General features: G+C 47.8%; 1 protein-coding gene across 4 annotated transcripts in view; it reads right to left on the bottom strand.

Moving 5' to 3' along the window:
* The window catches only part of WWC2 (WW and C2 domain containing 2), a 210,298-nt gene that overhangs the window by 48,151 nt on the left and 138,989 nt on the right, over positions 1-23,158 (bottom strand). For all 4 annotated transcript variants that reach the window (XM_045055201.1, XM_023252316.2, XM_023252317.2 and 1 more), the window contains 9 exons: positions 22,014-22,143; positions 18,464-18,610; positions 17,363-17,436; positions 13,440-13,682; positions 7,693-7,782; positions 6,025-6,644; positions 2,834-2,963; positions 1,923-2,003; positions 1,738-1,824 (listed from right to left, as the gene is read on the bottom strand). In XM_045055201.1, coding sequence (XP_044911136.1) covers positions 1,738-1,824; positions 1,923-2,003; positions 2,834-2,963; positions 6,025-6,644; positions 7,693-7,782; positions 13,440-13,682; positions 17,363-17,436; positions 18,464-18,610; positions 22,014-22,143 — 1,602 coding nt within the window. The remainder of the gene's footprint in view (positions 1-1,737; positions 1,825-1,922; positions 2,004-2,833; positions 2,964-6,024; positions 6,645-7,692; positions 7,783-13,439; positions 13,683-17,362; positions 17,437-18,463; positions 18,611-22,013; positions 22,144-23,158) is intronic.

The raw sequence follows: 23,158 nt of genomic DNA, 5'->3' as shown, positions 1-23,158 counted from the left end.
CACTTTTTGCAGTGTCATTATTTGGGCCAAGGCTTTCAGGTACGGTTTAGGAACGTGGCGCTATGCGTCTCGGCGAAGTTCAGACCAGTTAGAGGAGTGACTGCCTGCGAGCTGGCGGGGACAGGGGGTGGGGGTTGCAGAAGAGCCTGCTGAACTCACTGCCTGAGTGCTGACACGGGTCCTGAGCTGTGCTGGCTGTCACCGTACCTCAGGGGCGCTTTGTGACTCCCTGGGGGGAACGTGAGAGTGACCGGAGTGGCAGCGGCAGGACATTTGGGGAGCCCTGCCCCGACAGGACGAGGTTGAGAAAATGCCTGATCTTGGGCCCTTCTGTGGTTGTCTCCTGGGCTTGTGGGCTGGCTCTCCCTGTTCATAGGTTCGATCCCTGGGGGAACCGTCATCTCCCAGACCCGCCACCCTGAAATGAAAAGGCTGCCAACGCCCCAGTATGTCCGCGTATTTACTGGCAGGGAGAAGTCACAAATAACAATACGAAGCCAGTCTACCCTGGCTGGACTTCCTAATCTCAGTCTCGGGAAGCAGGCTCTCTGGGGTGATCCAGATACTCCCCAGTAAGCATTCCTTCTTTACTGGTCTTGCTATTAATGCGGATCCCACCCACACCTTGACTCAGGAGGTCCTGTGAGCCCACTCCCCACCCTGGAACCTTACGCCCCTCCGGCCTTGACGATCATTAACACACAGACACCCACTAGCTCTAATCTACTGCCTACTGAATGATCTCCATCTAGCTACATTTTTATTTAGATCTAGTTTTTCTCTGACGATTCTTAGAATATTCAGGTGTGGTTAATAGTAAACCCATAGGGAAAGCATCCAGAACTCTTACATTTACTCTGTTCAATGTCTTTCTCATTGAGGAATACACTCTATCAACGAGAAAAACATCCACCTGGCTGGGTATAGAGTCTGGGGAGGGGGGAGTCACCCCTCAATAGGACTTTCTTCTTTCCAAGCCCTTGTACTGGCAAACTGAACATATTATTGAGTGCAAGGCTGTAGGACATATGGATTCTGGATTCGAAGTCAGAGGTGCTCAGTTGAAATCTGGCTTCTTTCTGGTGCTCTATAGCCATGGACTGTTAAGAGAGTCCCTGAAACGCTAACTCCAGAAAGTGTGAATGGTGGTAAAGGTTGCTAGAAATACCTGTCAGGAAACACAGTCCCTAAGCAACAGACCACGGAGCAGTAATGACATCACTTCATTTGACGACGTGAAGTAACTTTAAGAAATTAATGGTCACGGGGAAACGAATACTTGATGTTAAGGACGCGTTACACGTAACACGATAAGGTGTTTGGCAAAGTTGTACTGATAAATTTAATCACCACATTTTCTTGTAACAGATCAGAAAATCCCTGCAAACCAACAGCGGTCATAATTAGGCAACCACAAACATTTTAATTAAATTAAAAAACAACAACAACAACAACCAGGCCCCAACATAGCACAATATAGAATTTCTGGCTGTAAAGGGAGATTCAAAAATCTTGGTTCCCAGGCTAATTAACGAATTCGCTGCATAAGGATCAACATCTAATATGGTTTTTGCACATTCTCCGATTCTTTGTTTTATCCACTGTGGATTAAGACGTGGTCGGCCCGGCCATGTCCTTCTCATCTTTATCTGGATGAACTGCTCGGTTACAACGGACAATTTATCAGACGGGAACAATTTTCAGTTCCCCTACTTGTTCTTCGCTAATTTTACTTACACTTTTGAAGTGTGAGGTATCAGGAAGGCATGGAGATTTCGGAGCTGTGCTAAAATCACCATGAAACTTGACCTTCTGGCATCATATCTGTCAAGAGAGGAGCTGATGAGACCAGGAGAGAGCACAGGCCACTCGTCACTGCACCGAGTTCCAGAACCGTCCGTCCCCGGGGGGCCTTCCCTTACCTGAGTCCGATCTGCACCTGGGCAGTCTCCACGATGGTGACATCCCCTTCACTGTACGGAACATCTTCAACTTCACTAGGCCTAGGGACAGGGTGACAGCGGGGGTAGGGGACCCATTTAGGAGCAGGGGTATTGACCGTGATGGTTACCGTTTGCCACTTAATGATTCCGAATGAAAACCTGAATTCACAGCCCTCCGACACCACCCAGTGGACCGGACCCCAGTGAGAGCTCACTCTTTTAAATCTTTCTTCACCTTTTCGAGAGCAGTCTGCTTCCGAACCTTGAGGGGAAAGACTTCCTGATGCCTGAGACTTTCCTGAGCCTCCTTGGGGCCCACCACACCCCGAGACATACTCCAGGCTCTCAGAAAGACACAAGGAACTTCATGTGCCATTTGGGTACTGGCCAACGCCTCCAATATTCTCATTAAAATCAAGTTTTAGGGGCGCCTGGGTGGCTCAGTCAGTTAAGCATCTGACTTCGGCCCGGGTCACGATCTCACAGTTTGTGGGTTCGAGCCCCACGTCGGGTTCTGTGCTGACGGCTCAGAGCCTGGAGCCTGCTTCGGGTTCTATGTCTCCCTCTCTCCCTGTTCCTCCTCCGCTTACACTCTATCTCTCTCTCTGTCTTAAAAATAAATAAACATTAACAAAAAAATTTTTTTAATCAAATTTTAAGTCTCCAAGCAGGTCAGGTGGGATGTTTTTGGTGTACAGAAATTTTCAGGCACCTCACCTCTTTAACACCGACGACCCTTACCCCCTCTTAAGGGCCGACGACCCTTACCACTGCACGAGCGGACTAACGGCGCTGGTGCACTCACAGTCCAGAGTCCTCCCCCCCCCACCCCCCCAACCTCCGTGCGCAGCTATGAGGGTCACCGAAAAGCACTCCCGCTAAGTCCTTACTGTTTCACGAAAGCTTCGTAGACCCCGCTGTCTCCAGCCACAGACTCATCGGACACAGCAGCTGACACGCAAGCACTTTTCTCCCCAAGCAAGTGGATCACTCTTCTTTTTGGTAATGATTTTTCCACATCTAGGGAGGGGCGAGCGATAGTTCCTCTTAGGATTTATCATTCAGAAAAGTTAAGTATAAAACCACACCCGCGGTTTGGTCATGAGAAACCCGAAACACTTCCTTCCGCCTGAGACTCAAGGACGTTGCCTTGTGAATCAACAGATGTAGCTGACTCGAGGCACCGGGACTTCTCGGGACGCCGGTTAGTTTGGTCGTCGTTGGAGAGACTACGGTTTTCCTCTGTCCTGACGGACGTGAGGGGAAGGGGCAGACGACAGACACCCTCACTGGGCCCTCGGCCTCTGTCACTGCAGTTACCACGCACTCGGCAAGGAGGCCGCGTCCCTCCAATATTAAAGGTGTTTCTGCAACAGAGGGTACCTAGTACTCACCATATTCTGCGTCTCTCACAGAAGTAAAAGCAAAAAAAAAAAAAAAACAAAACAAAAATGTCTTTGACTTCTAGAATTCCTCACCGGCTAACACCGTTGAAAAAAACTTTGTGCCACTGAATCCTTAGCACCAACTACCACTTAACTTTTATCTCTAACTCATATTCATACTCTGCATCCTGCAGTCAGCCAAGAAGCGTTCATTTAAAGCTGCGATCCTATGTAATAAGCAGCAAGCCCGTGGAGCGCTTTCATCCTCCAGCGAGGGAGCAGGGATCAGGACTGGTAGGCATTTCGCCCCCCTTCTGAGTCGTGACTTTACATCTTGTTAAGACGTTTAAGTTTTACGGCTTCAGATTACGGGATTGATTGCTGCATTTCCCCTTTTATTTCCGGCGGCGGGAATGCTCTTTCCTTGATGACGAGGTGCCGCTCTCCGCCCACCCCCCCCTCCCCTTTGTGAGGGGTGAAGGTGACGGCATGATTTATTGATTACCCCCAGGAATAGCCACAGCAGCTGAAATTGACTTTGACCATGACAGAGACCGACTGGAAGGACTTCGTCGTCATTCCGACGGGGTCTCTGTCCTCCAGCAAGACGCGCATGAGGGAAGTCCGACTTTACCTGCGGAAGACTCCAGAGTGGTGATGGGGACCGAGCCGTGTCACCCCCATGGGCCGCCCGCCCCCGCACGGAGGGCGGACGCTCCCTGAGAGGACCCAGTGCTGGCGATCTGGCCTGAAGGGGATTACTAGCCTTTACGGTTAAAAACGTGCTTTTTAGTTGTCTTCGACACCGGATACTCTTCACAAATAAAACTCTCGGACGTAATTCTTTTAGGGGGACTTTTTAGTAGCAGCTTTTCCGATCGAATATGCGTTTCAAAGCTAAAAGCCGTGCCCCGGAAGCTTCCGCGACACTGGGCTCCGGACACAGACTTCTCAGACACAGCCGCAGACCCAGTGGCAGGAGCGAGGCTACGGCCGGGCAGAGGCCGAAGGACCCAGGTGGGCTCGGACCCCGGGCGACTGTCGGGCCGGCCTCCCTGCCCCGCCCCTGAGAACTGAGTGTGGAGAAGAGTCGCTAGAGAATTCCAGACGCACAAAGAGGGCAAAGAGCCGCAACGCTCAAGATCCTTCAGGTGCAAAGCACAGACGAATGGCACAGAATTCTGGTGACACGGTGGTATTAATCACGTGAACTGAGAGCCGAGCGCCGGCGCAGGGAGATGCTTTACAGGTGCTATGGCACCCGTCCTCCCAGGACCCCACGAGGTGGACACGGTGTCACTCCCACTGTGCAGGGGAGGAGCAACAAGGCGGACGGCCTGGGTGAGGCGCTCACGCTCACTGCACGAAAGTAAGAGCGCAGGCCCGAACCGGCTCCGGGGCCCGAACGCACGGCCCACACACCGCACTCCTTTCCGGGGGGCAGGAGGGCGGCCCCACAGCTGGCTTCTGCTCCCTCCTGGCCACTAGGGAAACGCCACTCCTGTGCTTCTGGTCTCTGATGCTGATGATCTGAGTGAACACGGGACTTGTACCTTTGGCTCCTTCCAGGCAGCGCCGCACAAACCACACCCGTGTCCCGCGTGCCCTGCCTCTGCCCCTGCTCCGGGCCACCAACAGGTGGCGCTTCGGCCTTCAGTACTAGAAACCACACAAACGCGATGGATCTGCCTCTCTCTTTAAACGTCTGGGTTGGCCAATCCATTCATGCTTAGAATTCTTAGGACCAGAAATACAAAACAGTCTTCTCGAAAGGGCAGGCAAATGCTTGTAAAGAGGCCTGTCTGTCCCCTCGCGTGGGCGCACGAGGTAGCCGAGTGCAGATCGGAGCGGGGCTCCTGGGGACCGGCACCGGGGGCTTTTCTTTCACATTCTGTGCCGGGCGAGCCCCGAAACCCACCGTCCTCCTCAGGCCCACAGCTATGGTCATTTGCCAGCAAGGCAAGGCATCTTGTTTCCTTTACAGCCACACCGAATATATGGAAAGCTTCCGCCTTGCAAAGGGATACAAACATGAAAAGAAAAAGAATTCGATTCTCCCTCTGTTTCTGTGGCGGACTACAAAGGCAGCAGCGAGAAGTCAATGGGCAGCTCCTTCCCCGGGCTGCAAAAAGTAACGTGGCCACAAGATGGCAGGGTAACACCGGCACCTCGGAACCGGCTTTCCCCCAAATTAACTTGAGGCAGAAAGGGAGAGTCTGGCACGAAACAAAAATTGTATTTATATAGAATTCCCCGAGCAGTCCCAACACTGAACCCCGGTACTAATTAGCTGGTATGCTAATTGCCTTGGTTTTAATCTGTTTTAGAGCGACTTTTAAAAGAAAGCCCTCTTCTTTGCCTTGCTATTTCAGAACGAGAATCTGTGTGGAAGTATGACGTGTGTTCACCAAACATGTTCCCAGCCAGCTGCCACCGTACAGAGGGTTTCCGGACAACAGGACAGATACTTAACGATTAAGTCTATTAAATAGGGAAAGTGACTTTTAGCTGTTAAAGAAAAAAATGTCTAGTCCGGGTATATCAATAAAAACTCCTCCTCGAGTGAAGCCAAAATGAATTCGCAGCAGACAGAGAAGGGGGCCAGCACAATTTGTTTATGTGGAAAACGTAACCCTCCCGTCACTCTTCTGAAAATAATTAAGAGGGAAAGCGTGGAAGCAAAGGTCTCGGCTCACCTGCAGTTCCTTCATACAACGGCTCCCGGGCGCATTCGCTGAGGTCTTTATCCTCTGCGAGAGACTGGGACGCTCCTCCTGAGTTCGAGTCCAGCAAGATCTGATTGTCACCGAGGCCAATGTCTGCAAAACGGCTACTCAATTCACAGTCTTCAAAGTCAGCAGTGAACCGATGGAGAGGGACATCGTGGGAAGACATGGGGAACGTGCCTTCCAGAACCAGGGGGGAGCCGGGAGGGGACAAGGAGGAGAGGGAGGACCGTGAGGACAGGGACGTCACAGACTTGGGGGCCTCAGTCCGTGGGGGAGTGTGGCCTGTGGCTGTGGCTGCCGCCCCACAGGGGCCGCTCTGGCCAGGCTGGCTGGGGGACTTGACCACCTCGTTTTCATGGATGGTGGTGATGGGTCCAGAAGGAATGTAGCCGCCTTTCTCCTGCAGAAGGAGGTCCAGTTTACATTGATAATCCGCGTCTACCTGGTCGCTCTGGCCGGTGTAATAGAGCTCTCCGGAACTGAGGGAGCTGAGCGACCCTCTGCTGGAGGTGTTCAGAGACCCCCGGCTGGAGGCCAGGGAGCCCAGGCTGCTCCCGGATGACACGGACAGGGTGCTGGCAGAGAGGCTGAGGGGGGGGAAGCACTCACTGTGACACCTGGTACGACACGCAACACCCGAGCACCGCGCCCTCCGGCCCCTCCGGCCCCCCGAGGCGCCAAATAACGTCATGACGGGGGCAGGGTGGGGGGGGGGGTGGCTGCCACTATACCACCTATAGCCTTGGTGACTCCTGAGCACTTTCAGGCTGGCTCCCTGAGTCCTCTCAAAATAGCAGTTCTGTTCTGACTAATTTCCCTGTTGCAAAATTAAAAAAGAAAAAAAAACTGATAACTACTTATTGATAAATCTACCTGCACAGATATCGAGAAGCAACTACACAGTTTAATAATGTGGAAGGGGGAGGGGCACCTGGGTGGCTCCGTTGGTTAAGCATCCAACTTCGGCTCAGGTCACCATCTCACGGTTTGTGAGTTCTAGCCCCTATGTCAGGCTCTGTGCTCAGAGCCTGGGGCCTGCTTCAGATTCTGTGTCTCCCTCTCTCTCTGCACCTCCCCTGCTCATGCTCTCTCTCTCTTTCTCAATAAACACTCAAAAAAAAATTAAAATAATAATATTGAAGGAGGAGAAAAAGCATAGACGGTAGTTAATGCAGTTATTCTACTTAAAGAATAAAGCTTTTAGTCTCTAGAGAGGGAAAAGGCAACCTTTTAAGAATAAGGGGGTTGCACACAAGCCCGTCCCCCTGTCCGTTCCTCTCCTCTGTGGGCACACTGAAGGAGTGAATGGGCAGTTGATTATTTGAAGGCAAGTCATCCCCGCCCTCCCTTTTTCAAGGAAAAGGTGAGGTGGAGAAATGTGTCCTTTTCCTAAGTATGCACTCATAGCTACAATAGATCTTCTTCCCACAACGTATTTCACACATATTCCACATTGTGACCTTGGGGTTCGTGGGGGAAAAAAAAAAATCTATGCAACTTGAAATTTGATCATCCAAGTTTCAGCTGTACAGGCGTCACTATTTTATTTACTTTCAAAGAGTCGACCCAAGTCATCAAGGATGGACCAAAACATGCCTGAATGTTCTTGTTCCCTCAAGGGCCGAACAGGCTTACCTTTTCAGTTGTGAGTGCAAATAAGTAGTTAATTTAGTAGTCTCCTCAAGTTTCTGTAGCAGCTCTTTCCTTCGCTCTTCCAACTGCAATCTGGAAAAAAAAGAAACAAATGCATTTACTTCCATGCAATTACGGTAAGGCGTGGAAACCGAAGGAAAAGATTCTGATTCCATAGACATTATGTGCCACGAGGGGGAAATCCCAATGGGTCGGCCAGAGAGACGACAGAAGGGCAGCGAGGAGTGAGGTGGGCATCAGAGTCCACAGGCACGCCGGAGGAAGAGGGACACCTAGCCCGAGTCTCCCACTTTACTGGGAAGTTTAAAACTTTTGATAATCTGCTATTTTCTTAAATGGATTAAAAAAAAAAAAAAAAAAGCCCCAGTGCCCTTATGAGGTAGAGAAAGACAGCGAGGAGGAAAACCACAAACCACTAACACAGATTACAGAATCCTTCCACAGGCCTGGGACCTGGGCTTAAATTTACTACGACACTTGACAGGAGCGACAGCCAATCTGTGAAGGACCACTGTGAGGGCTGGAATTGACAAGGACCGTTCCGGACTAATATTTAGTGACAACAATTCCAATCTTACTTGGATGAGAATTTCAGCGATTAAGAAACAAATGAGTCCATATTGCCAGCGTGAGCTCATTTGGGCTTAACAGTTTAAACAAGGAAAAGGCACAAAAGTGATTTCGGTTCCTACCGTAACGCATCTCATCGCCTGTGCTCATTATCGTGAAATTTCATCCACGTTCAACTGAACAAGTTTAAAAAAAAAAAAATTTTTTTTTTGAGGGTTAGAGAACCGTGTTTTTGACTAAGTTATTTTAAGACGTTAACGGGCCTGTGGTCAGTGTCAGCTGAAGGACTTCAGACGTCCCTGGCCTGAGCCCGTCCGGCGCGGCCAACCACGGCAGAGTGGGACCCAGAAAACCACCAGGGTTTCCAGTGGATTTGCTGCTGTGAACCGTGTGTCCTTAAACGAGTCACTTTAGTCAAGGGGTCCCAGTTTTCTCCTCTGCAAATCGGCGATTAAAATCCTACTGTGTCTGCCCGCGAGGGCTGTTAAAGGGATCAAATGCAGTGATGTACGAGAAAGTACTCCACAGACATCAAAACACATGCTTTTTGTTCAGAGCCTCAGCACGCCTTGCAAGGTGGGGATATAAAAATTAGCGATTTTTTTTTTTTTTGGAGAAAGAGAAAATCTCCCTAATTTCTCACCTCTTTGAAATGTATGTTTTAGGCAGTAAGGAAACATGCCCATATTTTATTTATAGCTATCGGTCCTTTGATGTGTCACCCACACAATTTCATTATATGTTAAAATAAAAAAAAAAAGCAATTCTTGTCATTTTGTTTAGCACTTCAAAGCATGATAAATTCTTAATTCCCAGCTTTCAAAGGTGTATTTCGAAAAGGAATACAGTCCCTATTTTTTTTTAATCTCTTAAATATAAACAAAAACTCAACGGGGGAGAAAATGAATATGAATTAGATTAACTGAATCAGAAGGTATAAAGGTCTGGAAAAAGCCCAAGAACCTACCCAAATCCACGTCTTCCGAAACAGGAGAAACATTGTTAGATAAGTTTTGAAACTAAATCCTGCACGAACAAATGAAGGCTTTTCCAGTGTGTTAAGAAGGCCTCGGTATGACATTACCGTGTTTCCTGCGAAATTTAGCATCCAAAGCTTTCCGCCTCTCAGGCACAAGCGACGGCCCCATTGCGGCCTCCCCCAGCCGACTGCGAAGGCCCTCTTATGGTCACTTGAGCCACTGAGACCCGGCCTCGTGTTCTTGTTTGCATGCTCCCCAGTCAGACCCGAAGCTCCTGGAAAGCGAGCCCCAGGTCTGCCCGGGCTGCCTGAAGACACTCCCTTGTGCTTGTGTCTTTGCTGGGAGAAGCACAACGAAGCACCCGGGAGAGTCGCCGAAGCCCTTCCCGTGGAGTGGCCGTCCTCGGTCAAGCACCTGGCCCTCGTCTCTGAGGGAGTCACTGAAGCCCGCAGCCTCCCTCAGATCCCAGGGGTCCTTTGTAGGAAGCGTTCTCCCCAACTTCCTCTGGACCAGGGATAAGAAGAAACTGCTCAGGTATCAGCCCCTTCCCGCGGGTGCATCCCAGGCTCCGCAAGCCCTTCTCCAAGCTGAGAAAGGGTCATTTCAACTCGGCCCCTCCCGTTGGTCCTACCGTCCACACTCTCCATTCCTCTGCTCTACACAAGACCCGGGCAGGGCCTTCACTCCGCCCTCTCTCTGCCCTCACTCCCTGAGAGCCAGAAGCACCTGCCCGAGGTGCTTTAAAGACTGATGAAGACTGATGATGACTACCCAGAACTTTCCACCTAGGGAAAATGTCACGCCATCTATACGAGTGAGCCGTTCCTTTTCCGTTAAAAAATAAATGACACTCATACCCCCACCTACTTGCTTTAACATTTGTTCAGAAGCAGAGACAAAAACATTCATATAATTAAGGAACAACGAAGACATCTCGGCAAGATTTAAGACGAGATTTGTCAGAAAAGACGGAGCAGTGTTAAGATCTTATCAGCTGCGGAAAAGCACAGAGGTTTTAGAATTTCAGCAGCTGTATGGAGAGAATACGGAAGCTGCGTGAGAAATCCTAGACGCCGTGACGTTTTTCATTTGAGAACCATTTCTCTCTGCTGCTGATCCCTCACAGGGAGGCCTCCCTCTTCCCAAACTGCTTTGCTGCCCTAGGTGGGAGCGTCCTCGCCTCATCTGAGTGCTCTGCCCACAGAGTGGTGGTGCTGGGGGCACAAAGCTGGGGGTCTCTGGGGTCAGGAAATTCGGGAGAGTTTAGCTCCTTTCAGAGATGTAAATTCAGTCATGGCTCAGAGTCTTGCCTGAGGCCACCCCCCCCCCCCCCCCGCAAATGATGAGAAACCCACAACATAAATGGAAAACAGGGAGAGTTGGGGGGGGGACCCAGAAGTGGTTTCTTTGACGGCCGTGCAGATGCCAAGGGGAGACTGAGGGGTTTCGTACTGGTGAAGCAGTTTGTTCTATGATGAAACCAAGGCTTGTGCGGTGACCCTTATTTCCCGGAAGTGTCTCCGGCCACCACCTGCTGTAGCACCGAGGAAGCCCGCTGTTAAGAGCCACCCTCTTGCCTTCTAAGACACCCGTTTCAGTTCAACAGTGATAATAAGCAGAGCGGAAATACTCTATGCACAGACAGTAGAAGGAAATAACGCAGAAGTAGAAAAGGTGACAGAGCGCAGGGGAGTAAAGGAGAACGGCTGACGACCACAAACTCCAAAGCCGACCCATCTGGGTCTACTTGGGCAGCAAAAGACTCGGTGCTCCCAGAGTGCTCCCTTCGGCAGGTGGCTCTGCTCTTTTGGACATGGGAGACGCTGGGCCGTTTTGCATCCAAGGACAGCAGTGAGGAAAGTTTAAGTTGCTCAAGCAAGAGGGTGTTAGTCCCCTCAACCTCAAACTACGACACAACGATGGAGATTTGCTTCTGGCCAACAACATACTACGAACATAAAACATACACACTTCCCTTCCTGCTAACGCTAACATCCGATTGTGGGAGACAGGGTCACGCAGGTATCCTGAGTCAGGAGGAGAGTCAAACTGCCTACTCCCCATCCGATACAAAACCCAGGGCTGGATCTCACTAAATTGGTACTTTTTTATTTATTTCATAGTTCCTCTTCCTGAGGGGTTCACACCTACTGTTTCTGCTGGGATCTGGGCAGTTATTTCCAGTTATTTCTTGGATTATGCGCAAGCCAAAGTACGAAAGCCAAAGCCTCGGCGCTTGGGAACAAACTATTTCTAAGGCTACTTCGTTAGTCATTTTGAAGTTCTAGCTCTAATAAAAAAGACAAACAAGACGCTACTCTGATTAAAACAAACACACACCTATTTTCTCTCTCCCAGAACAAACGTAAAGGCCGTGTAGGGGCCCTTCCCAGACACACACCACAGACAATGGCTGGGACGCACTTGGCCCCGTGAGGCATGTGTCATTAGATAACACTCAGTAAGCGTGACACAGGACGCAAATACGCTTGCTGCTTTGTGTGTGGGCCACACAAAAACTACTCGTTCCGTCCTATTCACTGGTGATTATCAAACTCTTACCCTAGAAATTTAAGACCTGTAAACACGGACAGGACAGGACATCAAGGTAGTTCAGGAACACAACGGGACTCTGCCTTCTCTCCGGAACTTTTTGTTCCTTCTGCTCTTTGTTGGGTGTATCTTTCCCTGGCCGGCCTTGCTGACATCTACCTTTGGGGAGAGCCTTCAGCCGGCACTGCTAGACAGAGATGTCTGAGCAGGAGGGGAGGAAAGAAGAGGCAGGTGGGCAACGAGAATTCTTTCAGGAATGTGAGGTGCAGAGGCTTTCCCTTCTGACGCGTGTGCCTGCTCCGTAAAGCTGTGGCCAGGCATCCTCTCGACCAGCATTTAACTGACAGAAGTCAACTCTCCCCAGGTGATTAAACTCGGGGCAGGCAAGTCCCCGGGAACGTCAGCGGTTCTCCTTCCTACTGTTTCCCGTGCCACACTTCAAATATTTTGATATTATGTAGCCGCACAACCTTAAGGGGACAAGGAATTAGAAGGCAAGAGGCCAAGAAATTAAAAAAAAAAAAAAAAAAAAAAAAAAAGGCGGTTGGATTATGGCTGGGTGTCTTAAAGTTACTTCCAGGTCACTTGAAATTATATGAACGTGACCTTCCTTCCTGTCATTCCGGGACAGGCACTGCTCCTCACCTGCTGGCCTAAAGCGCTTGCTGGCGCAGTGATTTTTTTTTTTAACTTTTTTTTTTAACGTTTTTATTTATTTTTGAGAGCGCGAGACAGAGAGTGAGTGGGGGAGCTGAGAGAGAGGGAGACACAGAATCGGAAGCAGGCTCCAGGCCCTTAGCTGTCGGCACAGAGCCTGACGCGGGGCTCGAACCTACAAACCACGAGATCAAGACCTGAGCCGAAGTCGGACGCTCAACCGACTGAGCCGCCCGGACGCCCCTGGTGCAGTGGTTCTGAAAGGCTGCACGGTCCACGGCTGGACAGGTGTCCGTCCGACCACGTCCGTCGGCGAGGCCTGGACACGGGGCTCCTGGGCACAGCGCCTGCCTGATATTCCCGCTCACACAACTGGCTGTTTTACGTGGAGTGGTCAACTCACACCCTCCCACGGAAAGATCGGGAAACTGCTTCAAGTATTTCCCTTTACATCTTCACCTGCTTCACAGGAGGATTTCGACTGACAAACCAAATCCAAGCGAACATTTTGTGACCTGTTAAGACACCCAAAGGGAGCAAGTTGTCTTTGCCTTGTGAAATGAAAGGCAATAAACTTTTGCATTCCTGTGAGTCGTAAAACCCAGAGTAGGAAGCTTCAGTGGCTCTAACAGTCCAGATAATCTTTCTTATCAGGGTGCAAGAGTTTATAGCCATTGTTATCACACTCAGTCAGCGACGTGCTGCATTCCTGGTTTTATGTCCACATTCCTTACTCATTCAACGTCTGTCGCGGCAGTTCACGTTCCCAACAGGGGAGCTGACACCACGGGGCCTCAGGAGGGTAACGCTCCACCGCCCTACAGAAAGGCAGGCCCTGGGTGCCAGGGCTCGGGCCACTAAGGACGGCCGCAATGCAGATTTGCAGAGACCAGGGGCGTGGGCACCCGGGCCCGGGAAGACGCACCCCCGGGGGCTGCCGGGCCCGGGGCCCCAGGGAGGAAAACGAACCTTTCGGCCAGCGCCCGGCTCGGCGGACCCCTCACGGACAACAGCTCCTCCTCCAGCCGCTGCCTGGCGGCCTCCAGGTGCTCCAGTTCATCTTGGGTGCGTTTTTGTGGGGTGACAAACTGCAGCTCCTTCAAAAGCTCTTCTTTCTCGTTAATCAGCATCAGCTTCTCCTTCTCGATGTCCAGCGCCCCGGGCCAGGTCTCACTGTCCAGTTTTGACAGTTCAATTTTCAAGTTGGCCATACTAAAATAAAGCGATAAGAAGAGGGGCGCACAGACTTAGAACTCCCAGGAAAGGGAAGACACAACCCAGCCAAGGCTGGGGGTCTAGATGCCCTCCCGACTCTACCCGGTGACCCTCCCCGGGGTGGGGGGGGGGTGGTGATCGCCTGCTGGGAGGCAGGTAAGAGCCGCAGCCTGCCCTCCAGCCCCGGGACGCCCCACACCTGGCTCCGGTCTGCTGCATGTTAGCAAACCCGCCTAGCTAAAAAGAAGAGGGAAGGTCAAAGTACACCGAAGCTTAAAAAGCAGAGAGCGCCGGGAGCCCCGGCAGGCCCGCCGGGACGTGTGACTGCTTGGGTAGGGTGGCAGGAGGGATACCCAGATGGCTTCTGTTTTAAAAAAAAACGACTCAGGTAAATGATGGCTACCGTGACATCACTATAGGTTTTGTTCCTCTGGGTGAAGACGCTGTCCCCTAGTAAGATGGGGGTCCCCGGGGTCGGCTGGGGGGGGGCAGCCGGGTTATCAGCCCGTCGGGGAGGATGAGGGGAGAAGACGGAGCGGTGGCTTGGCTGACCAGTAATACAACAAAGTCGATCCAGCAGGCTCCGCGTCGCCAAGGGAAAGGGAGCAGCCCTGCCTCGCCCCAGGCCTCCTGCTGCCCGGAAGCTGTGCACTGTGACATCGGTTGCGGAGCACTCATGGAGCCAGTGCCGCAGACATCCCTGCACTTGACCCGGTTTCCCGGAGTATGCTGGAGCTGTCCAGGAGCACGCAGCTCCCAGTGGACCTTCGCCTGCACGGGCAGCTGGAGCGGCTCCACCACGGTGACAGCAGGTGGTGGGGTGAGGGGGACAGGGATGGGGAGAAGGGGGAGGAGGAGGAAAAACCAGCAAAGGGGAACTTCACTGGTTTCATAATTTTGCCTGACCTCCGATTCTACTATGTCTACTGCTTAACGCTAATTGGTAAAGTTAACTTCTGACTGAACCAGAATGTTCTGGGGGCGTGTGGGTGGCTCAGTCGGTTAAGCGTCTGACTCTTGGCTTCCGTTCAGGTCATGATCTCACGGATCGTGAGTTCGAGCCCCGTGTCAGGCTCTGTGCTGTCAGTGTGGAGCCTGCTTGGGATTCTCTCCCTTCCTCTCTCTCTCTGCCCCTTCCCCACTCTCTCTCTCTCAATCACAAAGTACATAAATAAACTTAAAAAAAACGTTCTGACCGTCTGAATCAAAGAACTTGCTCTGCGGCACCGTGAGGACCATCAGGACTGTTCACGAGGTAAATGGCACGTGGCTGTTTTGACCACGAGCACAACATCAAGGTAAGTTATGAACGCAACTGATGTTAGCACAAGGAATCTATATTCTTATTAAAAAACAAAGCTGGATGGTTACTTTGGATGCTGTTACAGCACATACTGGAATATGAGAAGTAGATAGAAAGGGGGTATTTTTTTTTTGTTTTTTTTTTTTACTTTTAGACAGAAGAAGTTGTAGAAGGGAAGGAAAAAGATGAACAAAATAATGTTTTCTGGACAAAGATGGAAGTAGTTCCACAGTTTCTGGTTTTAGTTTAAAAAAACAACAACACAAAAAACTCCCATCTTAAGCTGGCCCTGCATATACAACATACTTGTGATTTTCCCCCACCGTCTGCACTTCCCATAGATGTAACATCAGCTTTAACCACAAAACCATACGCAACTGTCTCAATGTACTAGAAAATTAATCATCAAAATGCTAAATAAGCATGATATTATTAGCTTCATTAAGCACATAAAACAACGGCTGGAGGAGAAAACAGGTTGCAGGGAAATCCAACCCGCCTCTTCACGTACTCGGAATTGAGGAAGAAAAGCATTTTCAACATATGCACAAACCCTCGAGATCTACCCTCTCATCAGCATCGCTAGTGACTTTAAAATAAAACCCCAAATGGTAATAGGCCAGCAAGGCAACCAAGTGGGAAAGAACCAATGTCTTAAGTTCTGATGTGACTGACTTAACAACAGAACTGGGAGCGACGACTTAATGAAGGAAAGAAACGCACCTATTACTTGCGTGATCGGGCATTAGGTGGGTCTTGAATTTTATTTGGAAAGAGCACACCAAATCTGGGGAACGAGACATGATGAAGATTTCTGGGGACACCCAGGGGAGAGAAGAGCTGTGTATAAACTCCAGATGGAATCAACTGTTAGCAGCAAAAGTAAAGCGAAAGTTCAAGCTGAGCCAAGGGAAGTCAAGTGGAGCCCCAGAGAACCCAGGGCATGAGGCGTGGTTCTCCAAAATTAATTCTGAGTTACGGCCACTCTCCTTCAGAACACCAGATACAGAACGCTCTTTGTTTACAACAGAGCCCAGGAGTTGTGGCTGCTAAGGGGTTGGTGTGCTCACAGCTGGAGGGCCGCAAACACCATCCACCAGAGGCTTTCACGTCACCGGGCCACAAAACCACAAAGCAATCCTCAATCCTTATGGTGGAGGGCAAGGCATGGCCTGGGCACTGAGAAGCAGCCAGAAAGTATACCGGATTTGTCAGAACCTCAGGAAATGTAAAATCTGACAAGGAAAATTTACAAGCATTAAAATCAGCTGAGTGAAATGTTCAGAGAGGCTAAGTGACTTGTTCAAACTCACACAGTTAATAATTTGTGGAACAGAGCTTAGTTAGGGTTTTTTTGTTTTTTTCGGTAAATCAAAGATCCCAGTAATAGCAGTAGCAGAGGCTATAAAGAGGCAAATTCTGTGTTTAGGCAAATCAAACAATTGCTTTGTTAAAGCCAGATAACCTCTAAGAATTTTTGCTAATTACTTTTAAATAATCCTCATCACCAATAATAATGGGTATACTTCAATATCTATCTGATGGTCTTAGAGGAAACTGACATTCTAGCAGGTTCTCAGCTGAGCTTTTCATGTTCTTGAGGAGGAACATAAGCTTCTCTGTCACCTACAGGGTGACAATGAAGTTTCTCTCCCGCCAATGTCTTCCCAAATCACAAATCAGTAGCATTTTTAAAACTCTTAAGAGGAAAATAATGAAATCAAACATAGCTGTATGACCCTCCCCCACAAAATGAGCAAGGTGTCCATATTATGAAAACAAGGTGAGCCCGTGCCCTGGATGAGGAGGGAGAAGTCTCCTGAACCTTCCACAGAATCACGAAGCACGAAAAGAAAGCACAGGGTTGTAAGGGAATGGAGGGAAATAGAATCTCTCCTTTGCCCTGAAGGCAGTCGCCGGGACAGACACTGCAGCATCTTCAAGCACCTTAGCAGGAAGTCTTCCCCTCAAATCAAAGGAATTAAAGCTATTTACCTGAGAGCTCAACTACTATTAAGTCCTGTACCTGAGCCGATATCACGACTCCACCTAAGCAGCCAATCTTCCCGCTTGTTCTTGTGAGTAAGGATTGGGCAAGTTCAAAGCTTCTTTCTTCCAAAAGACAAGGGGGCAATTTCATGCCCACGGTTCTCATTAATTCTCCTTTTCCTTCAGCTCTGGGGTGAGGGGGAGACAGCGAGCAGAGGGGGAACTCTGCAACCCTTACATCCAAAAACCCTGAAGAGCAGACCGGGTAAGAAGGCGTGGGGAGCACCCAGCAGATGTCACTATACGAGTAAAGATTAATTCTGGAAAAGAAAATACTGTTTGCGCCCGCTGACCACCGAACGCTGAAGAGCTCCCCTGTTGTTACCTCCTTTTGGCTTCTTCATACTGTAGGCTCAGCCTGACCTTTTCAGCTAAATTTGATCTACTTCTCACTCCGATCTGGTAAAAAACAAAAGGGGAAAAAAAGTCAATTAAGTCTGCTAATGAATGAAGGTAAACTGCTTTTGTTTCTAGGAAGCACAAGTAATTGGAAAGCTAACGAAGATGGTCTTGAGATCAGGAACGCCAGTTAAAAAGGCACTTACTTTCCAGTCTCAGTGGGGGCAAAACATTTCTTTTTAATTCAAGCTTGCCTGTTTTTGAAAGACTTCAACATCATTTTCTCCACACATCAGATTCAAGATAAAAAGTATCATGTCAATGTTTCCGGTATCTTAGAGTTTACGAAGGGAATACAGGTCAATAAAATTTACGAACTGAAACTAATTTCGTCTCCATGAGCCAAAATTTCCATCATTTAGCTTCCAAAGGCATGATATTAACTAAACAACTTCAAAAAATGATTTTTCAAACAGGTAAGTCCTACTGCTGATCTCTGCCTGTTTTATTTTCATAGCACAGAATTCAAGGACGCAGAACAGAATACGCAAACTGGGAACGTACTGAAAAGGAAATGTCTGCTAAACAGCATCCCAAAGAGAAGGCAAAATAGGTAATAGTTTTCAAAGCCATAGTAGATATTTTCAAATGCTGGGCATAAACCATACATGCATTTTAATATAAACAACCTTGGATATAAAAAAAAAATCTGTTAGCTTTTAAAGGCATATTTTTTTGTTTCTCATCAGCCTCAATGTTTAATTGAAAAGCTCTAAATTTCTAAGACTCTAAATTTAATAGGGAAAACTTAAATTTTTATGTGTCTGTAACCTTTCAATAATGTCTCTGAATAAATATGAGAAAGTCTGAGCAAAACCATTCATACGGACAAATCCTGATACGTGTGACATCCAGACAGAAAAGATAAGGCTCTTATTTTTAAAACCGATCTCTGAATATGAAATATTGAACCCACACAGTTGGAATTCAAACCACCTAGCGAGCACCCGTCCCACTTGCCATCCATGTTGTAATTCAGGCCCATCATGGCCAGCGCTGGGGCCAACCGTTCACGTGGGTAACTTACATCTCCAGAAATGCTGGTTTGTGACCCGGCGTCAAGGGTCTGTCTGGAGAGAGATAAATGGGAGTTCACAGGACTGGACCTCAAATCTGGCTCGGATGTGCCCGTGCTCTGGTCCAAATGGAACCGCTCCCGCAGCTTAGCGAGACTCTGTTCAGGAAACACAAAGTCTTACGTGAAACTTAACATTTAGGATGGCAAGACTCACCCAGCAGGTAAAATTAAATTGAAAGAAGTGATCTCGATAGGAAAAAAAAACAGCTACTTTAACAGGTATGTATCACTTTAAATTATTGAAAAAATACGATTAGAACCTAATTTCCCACATACACCCGTGTGACTCTGGAAGTGTGTGGGGTCATAATAAACAGATTATCTTACCTTTCCCAAGCTGGAATTATTCACGCTGTGCTTAATGGCACCTTTACATTTAGTACATACGTTTCTTATTTTTAACAATCGAAAAGATTTCTATTTTTAAAATGTATTTATTTTGTAAGGTTTATTTATTTATTTTGAGAGAGAAAAAGAGTCCAAGCGGGAGAGGGCCAGAAAGAGAGGATGAGAGGGAGAATCCCAAGCGGGCTCCACGCTGTTAGTGCAGAACCCCATGTGGGGCTCAAACGCGCCGACCGTGAGATCATGATCTGAGCCAAAACCAAGAGTCGGATGCTTAACGACTGAGCCACCCAGGAGCCCCAAAAAGATCTCTATTTTAAAATGACTCATCTTAACTACTCACTTCATACAGCAGAAATGATGTAAATGTGGAATACCTACAGTGCAATCTCATTTTAGATATAGAAGAAAACTTCCTACTTAGCGGACTTCCGTAATTATGCCATTTTACGTCTGGATGGGACCCAAGAGATTATCCGCTCCTGGTAACGTCAGAGATGAGGAAACTGAGGCCCAGAAGCTGAAGTGCTGGCAGCTGGTCCCAGCCCATCTTTACACTGACTGCACGGCAATGCCAGGGTGATAATGTCTGGTTTTGTAAAGTGAATAAATCAACAATGAATGGGCCTGTCATTGCCACCCATGTTTAATATACTGAGCTTACTTTCAAGAGAGGATGTGAGCAAGTGAAAGTATTAAGAAAGAGAAAAATCTTGGGGCGCCTGGGTGGCGCAGTCGGTTAAGCGTCCGACTTCAGCCAGGTCACGATCTCGCGGTCTGTGAGTTCGAGCCCCGCGTCAGGCTCTGGGCTGATGGCTCAGAGCCTGGAGCCTGCTTCCGATTCTGTGTCTCCTTCTCTCTCTGCCCCTCCCCCATTCATGCTCTGTCTCTCTCTGTCTCAAAAAATAAATAAATGTTAAAAAAAAAAAATTAAAAAAAAAAAAAAAAAAGAAAGAGAAAAATCTTAACTAAATTGTTCCCAACCCTCCCCTGGCCCTAACACTAATAAAAATGGTAAGAAGCTCATTATTGCCAACTTTAAGCCAGGATTTAATCCTGATATTTACAATTTTTACAAAAAAAAAATAAGAAGTGTCCCCCCAAAACTAGAAATATCAGAGATCTGACAAGTGCCTTTTACCTAGCCTTTTTTATTTTCTTTTTCAAGGGTTCATTTATGCAAAATGTAAATACAAGAGGGATGAGACTTCAACGATCATATCAAATATATCACAGAAAAGAACATAGAAGCCTTTTAGTGACTTTGGGCAAGTCTTTTCTATTTTTTCACCTGTAGAGTGGAAAGAGTGGTATTTTTTCAAGCCTGTCTGGGATGACAGTATACCTTATCAATTTAGTAGGTCATGACTGGCATGTTTTGTGCTGAAAAAGAAGAGACTAGAAAGTCAATTCAGACCGCATTACTAGTATTAAGAGCAGGCAAACATCTGTGATATATGGTGTGTGTGTGTGTATGTGTGTGTGTGTCCAAACATAAAGACATTTGTGTGTGACTGGGTTTTCACGTAGAATGTATCCATGACCATGTGGGTCATGGTCAAAGAGGTCTGAAAGTCATGGAAGCTACCCACCTAATGTCCTTCTTAGCTCTACTCTCGATTTCTGTATCTACTAGTTAATTATTTTATATACTTTAGTAACTGAAAAGGACTCTAATCTTGTAACTTAATCTGGTCTGTTTATAAATCCAAATTTCTTCTTTACTGGAAGAATCAAAGATAACCTAAGATTGCTGAATTATAAAATTCCGACATAAATTTGCTCAACCTAACTATTAATTTTTTTCCAAAGGACCTCTGATGTGCATTTTAGGAATTACTGTTTTAATCATCAGGATCGCTTTAGAACAAAATAGAAATATATCCAAATAAAGTTTTCTATGTTTCCCATATATGTTTAAAACCACATATTCTGGAGCAAGACTGCCTAGGTTTGAACCAAAGTCCTGCCACTCCTGAGCTGTGTGACTTTAAGGAGGCTACTTAACTTTTGTGTCCTGCAATTTCCTTGTCTGTAAGTGAGAACAATACATGCCCAAGGGCTGTTGTCAGAATTAACTGAACTACTTTCGTGCAAGGCAGGGAGAAGACTGCCCAGCACACAGTCAATACTTACAAGGATTCGCCATTATCACTACTGTCTTTTCTATTTGATCTCTTCCTGCAGGTTATTTCAAAATTCCCCGAATGTATAGGTGTTTAAGAACATGTACCTACATTCCGTTGGCATTCTGAAAACTGATATGAGGTACTTGAATATAGTATTTAAATGTAGAGGTTCTACTAAGAATGCAAACATTGCCACTGGCTCTAACATTTTCCCAAAGACACAGACTGAATCCTTACTCAGAACCCCAAATATCTGAAATACAAAGAATTCTTGGACCTTGTGATCATTATGGGATGGAGGGAAGGTAAGAGAAGGAACAGATATGCTCTTTAAAAACCCCCCAAATCTGACTGCACCTGCTGACTATACGTGTTTAAAATGCAGGACACTGATCACTGAATGGTTGTTTCTTGTACCCACAAGGCTGGCTCACCTTTGGGCTGAGAACTATACAGGTTTAACACGGGGATTTTCTGCCACCGGCAGCTTTCCTATGATGACTAGATGGGCACCCCCCAGCTGGGTCGGCATTCCCCACCCCCAGCTGGCACCTCAGAATCACCTAGGGTGGCGCAAAGCTTTTTGAAGCTCCTCACATGCCTTTCCCATACTCCTCAGGGCATATCCTCGACCTGCTGTTGACAGGTGACGTACCCTTTGTGTGTCCCCAGCTGAGGATCACAGTTTAGGTAACCCTGCTTATCTGGTTTCCACATGAAGTTTCAGTGAGTTGCAGGTGCCCCCAAATGCTAATCTCACGTGGACTCTGGGATCCAGCACGTCCTGTCTCAAAGGCCATCCAAAGCCTGCCTTCAAAGAAGCACATCAGAACCTCGGAACCAACGCGTTCACGGCAGCCTGTTGCCTCAGTGCCCACAAACATCTCCCATGGGAGCAAGTTCTATGTGAATGAGGCAGGGTGATAAAGGGCCATCCGGATTCCGATGGAGAGCTTCTGCCCCGATAAGAGTTTCTGGGGCCCCAGAAGGTAGCTGTCCGACTTCACAAAATATTTGTAACGTACCTGCATCAGATCTTGTTTTTCTTTTTCTCCTGAGCTGATAGCCTTTCTGATAGATTTCAGTTCAGTTAGAATGGCTTTGGCTTCACTGAGTTCATAGCCACTCTGGCCTCCAGACATTTTCTTATCAATTCTGTGAAAAGAAAAAAGAAGGAAAGGAAGAAAAGGAAAGAAAGGAAGAAAGGAAGAAAGGAAGAAAGAAAGAAAGAAAGGGAAGAAAGAAAGAAAGAGGAAAGAAAGAGGGAGGAAAGAAAGAAAGAAAGAAGAAAGAAGAAAGAAAGAAAGGAAGAAAGAAAGAAGGAAGAAAGAAAGAAGGAAGGAAGAAAGAAAGAAAGAAAGGGAAGAAAGAAAGAGGAAAGAAAGAGGGAGGAAAGAAAGAAAGAAAGAAGAAAGAAGAAAGAAAGAAAGGAAGAAAGAAAGAAGGAAGAAAGAAAGAAAGAAAGAAAGAAAGAAAGAAAGAAAGAAAGAGGAAAGAAAGAAAGAAGAAAGGAAGAAAGAGGGAAGAAAGAAAGAAAGAAAGAAAGAAAGAAAGAAAGAAAGAAGAAAGAAGAAAGAAAGAAAGAAGAAAGAAGAAAGGAAGAAAGAAGAAAGGAAGAAAGAAAGAAAGAAGAAAGAAAAATGTTAAAGACTGTTGACAGAGTACAAGTTACACAAACAGCAGGAGCTGGTTTTTGGACGATCGTAGTTGGCTGGTGACTTTGCGACTTTCTTCCCACATACCGACATCGTGCTTTCAAGCCGACTGTTCTCCCATTTTCTCTTCCAACCACTCCTAGCTCACACTCCCCCATCGCCCACCTCACGCCCAGTCCGTTTCTCAACATTTTCAAGCTCGGTCATTTTGTCTTGAGTCAGTTTGGGCGATCCTTCCACTGGCTGAATTCAAACCTCACGCTAATCCGACCTCCACCCTGAGACAGGTTAAGGCCACCGGGAAAGGATTTAGCAGGACAGAGGTGCCAATAAACTGAACAACTACAGGAAGTGCAGATCCCTCACTGTCGCCTCATCTTACATGCCCTGATGTCTGTGCAAAACCAAGTACGGTGCCTAGGAGCTGGTGGGCGATGCGTAAACGGGAGTGATTATTATTTATACCAGTGAGAATCCTACATATTTGGATTGTGTGGTTAGTTTCCTGTTGGTTT

The sequence above is a fragment of the Felis catus genome, chromosome B1, assembly GCF_018350175.1.
Source record: "Felis catus isolate Fca126 chromosome B1, F.catus_Fca126_mat1.0, whole genome shotgun sequence".
NCBI classification, from domain to species: Eukaryota; Metazoa; Chordata; class Mammalia; order Carnivora; family Felidae; genus Felis; species Felis catus.
This window is presented reverse-complemented; position numbering and strand designations above follow the sequence as displayed.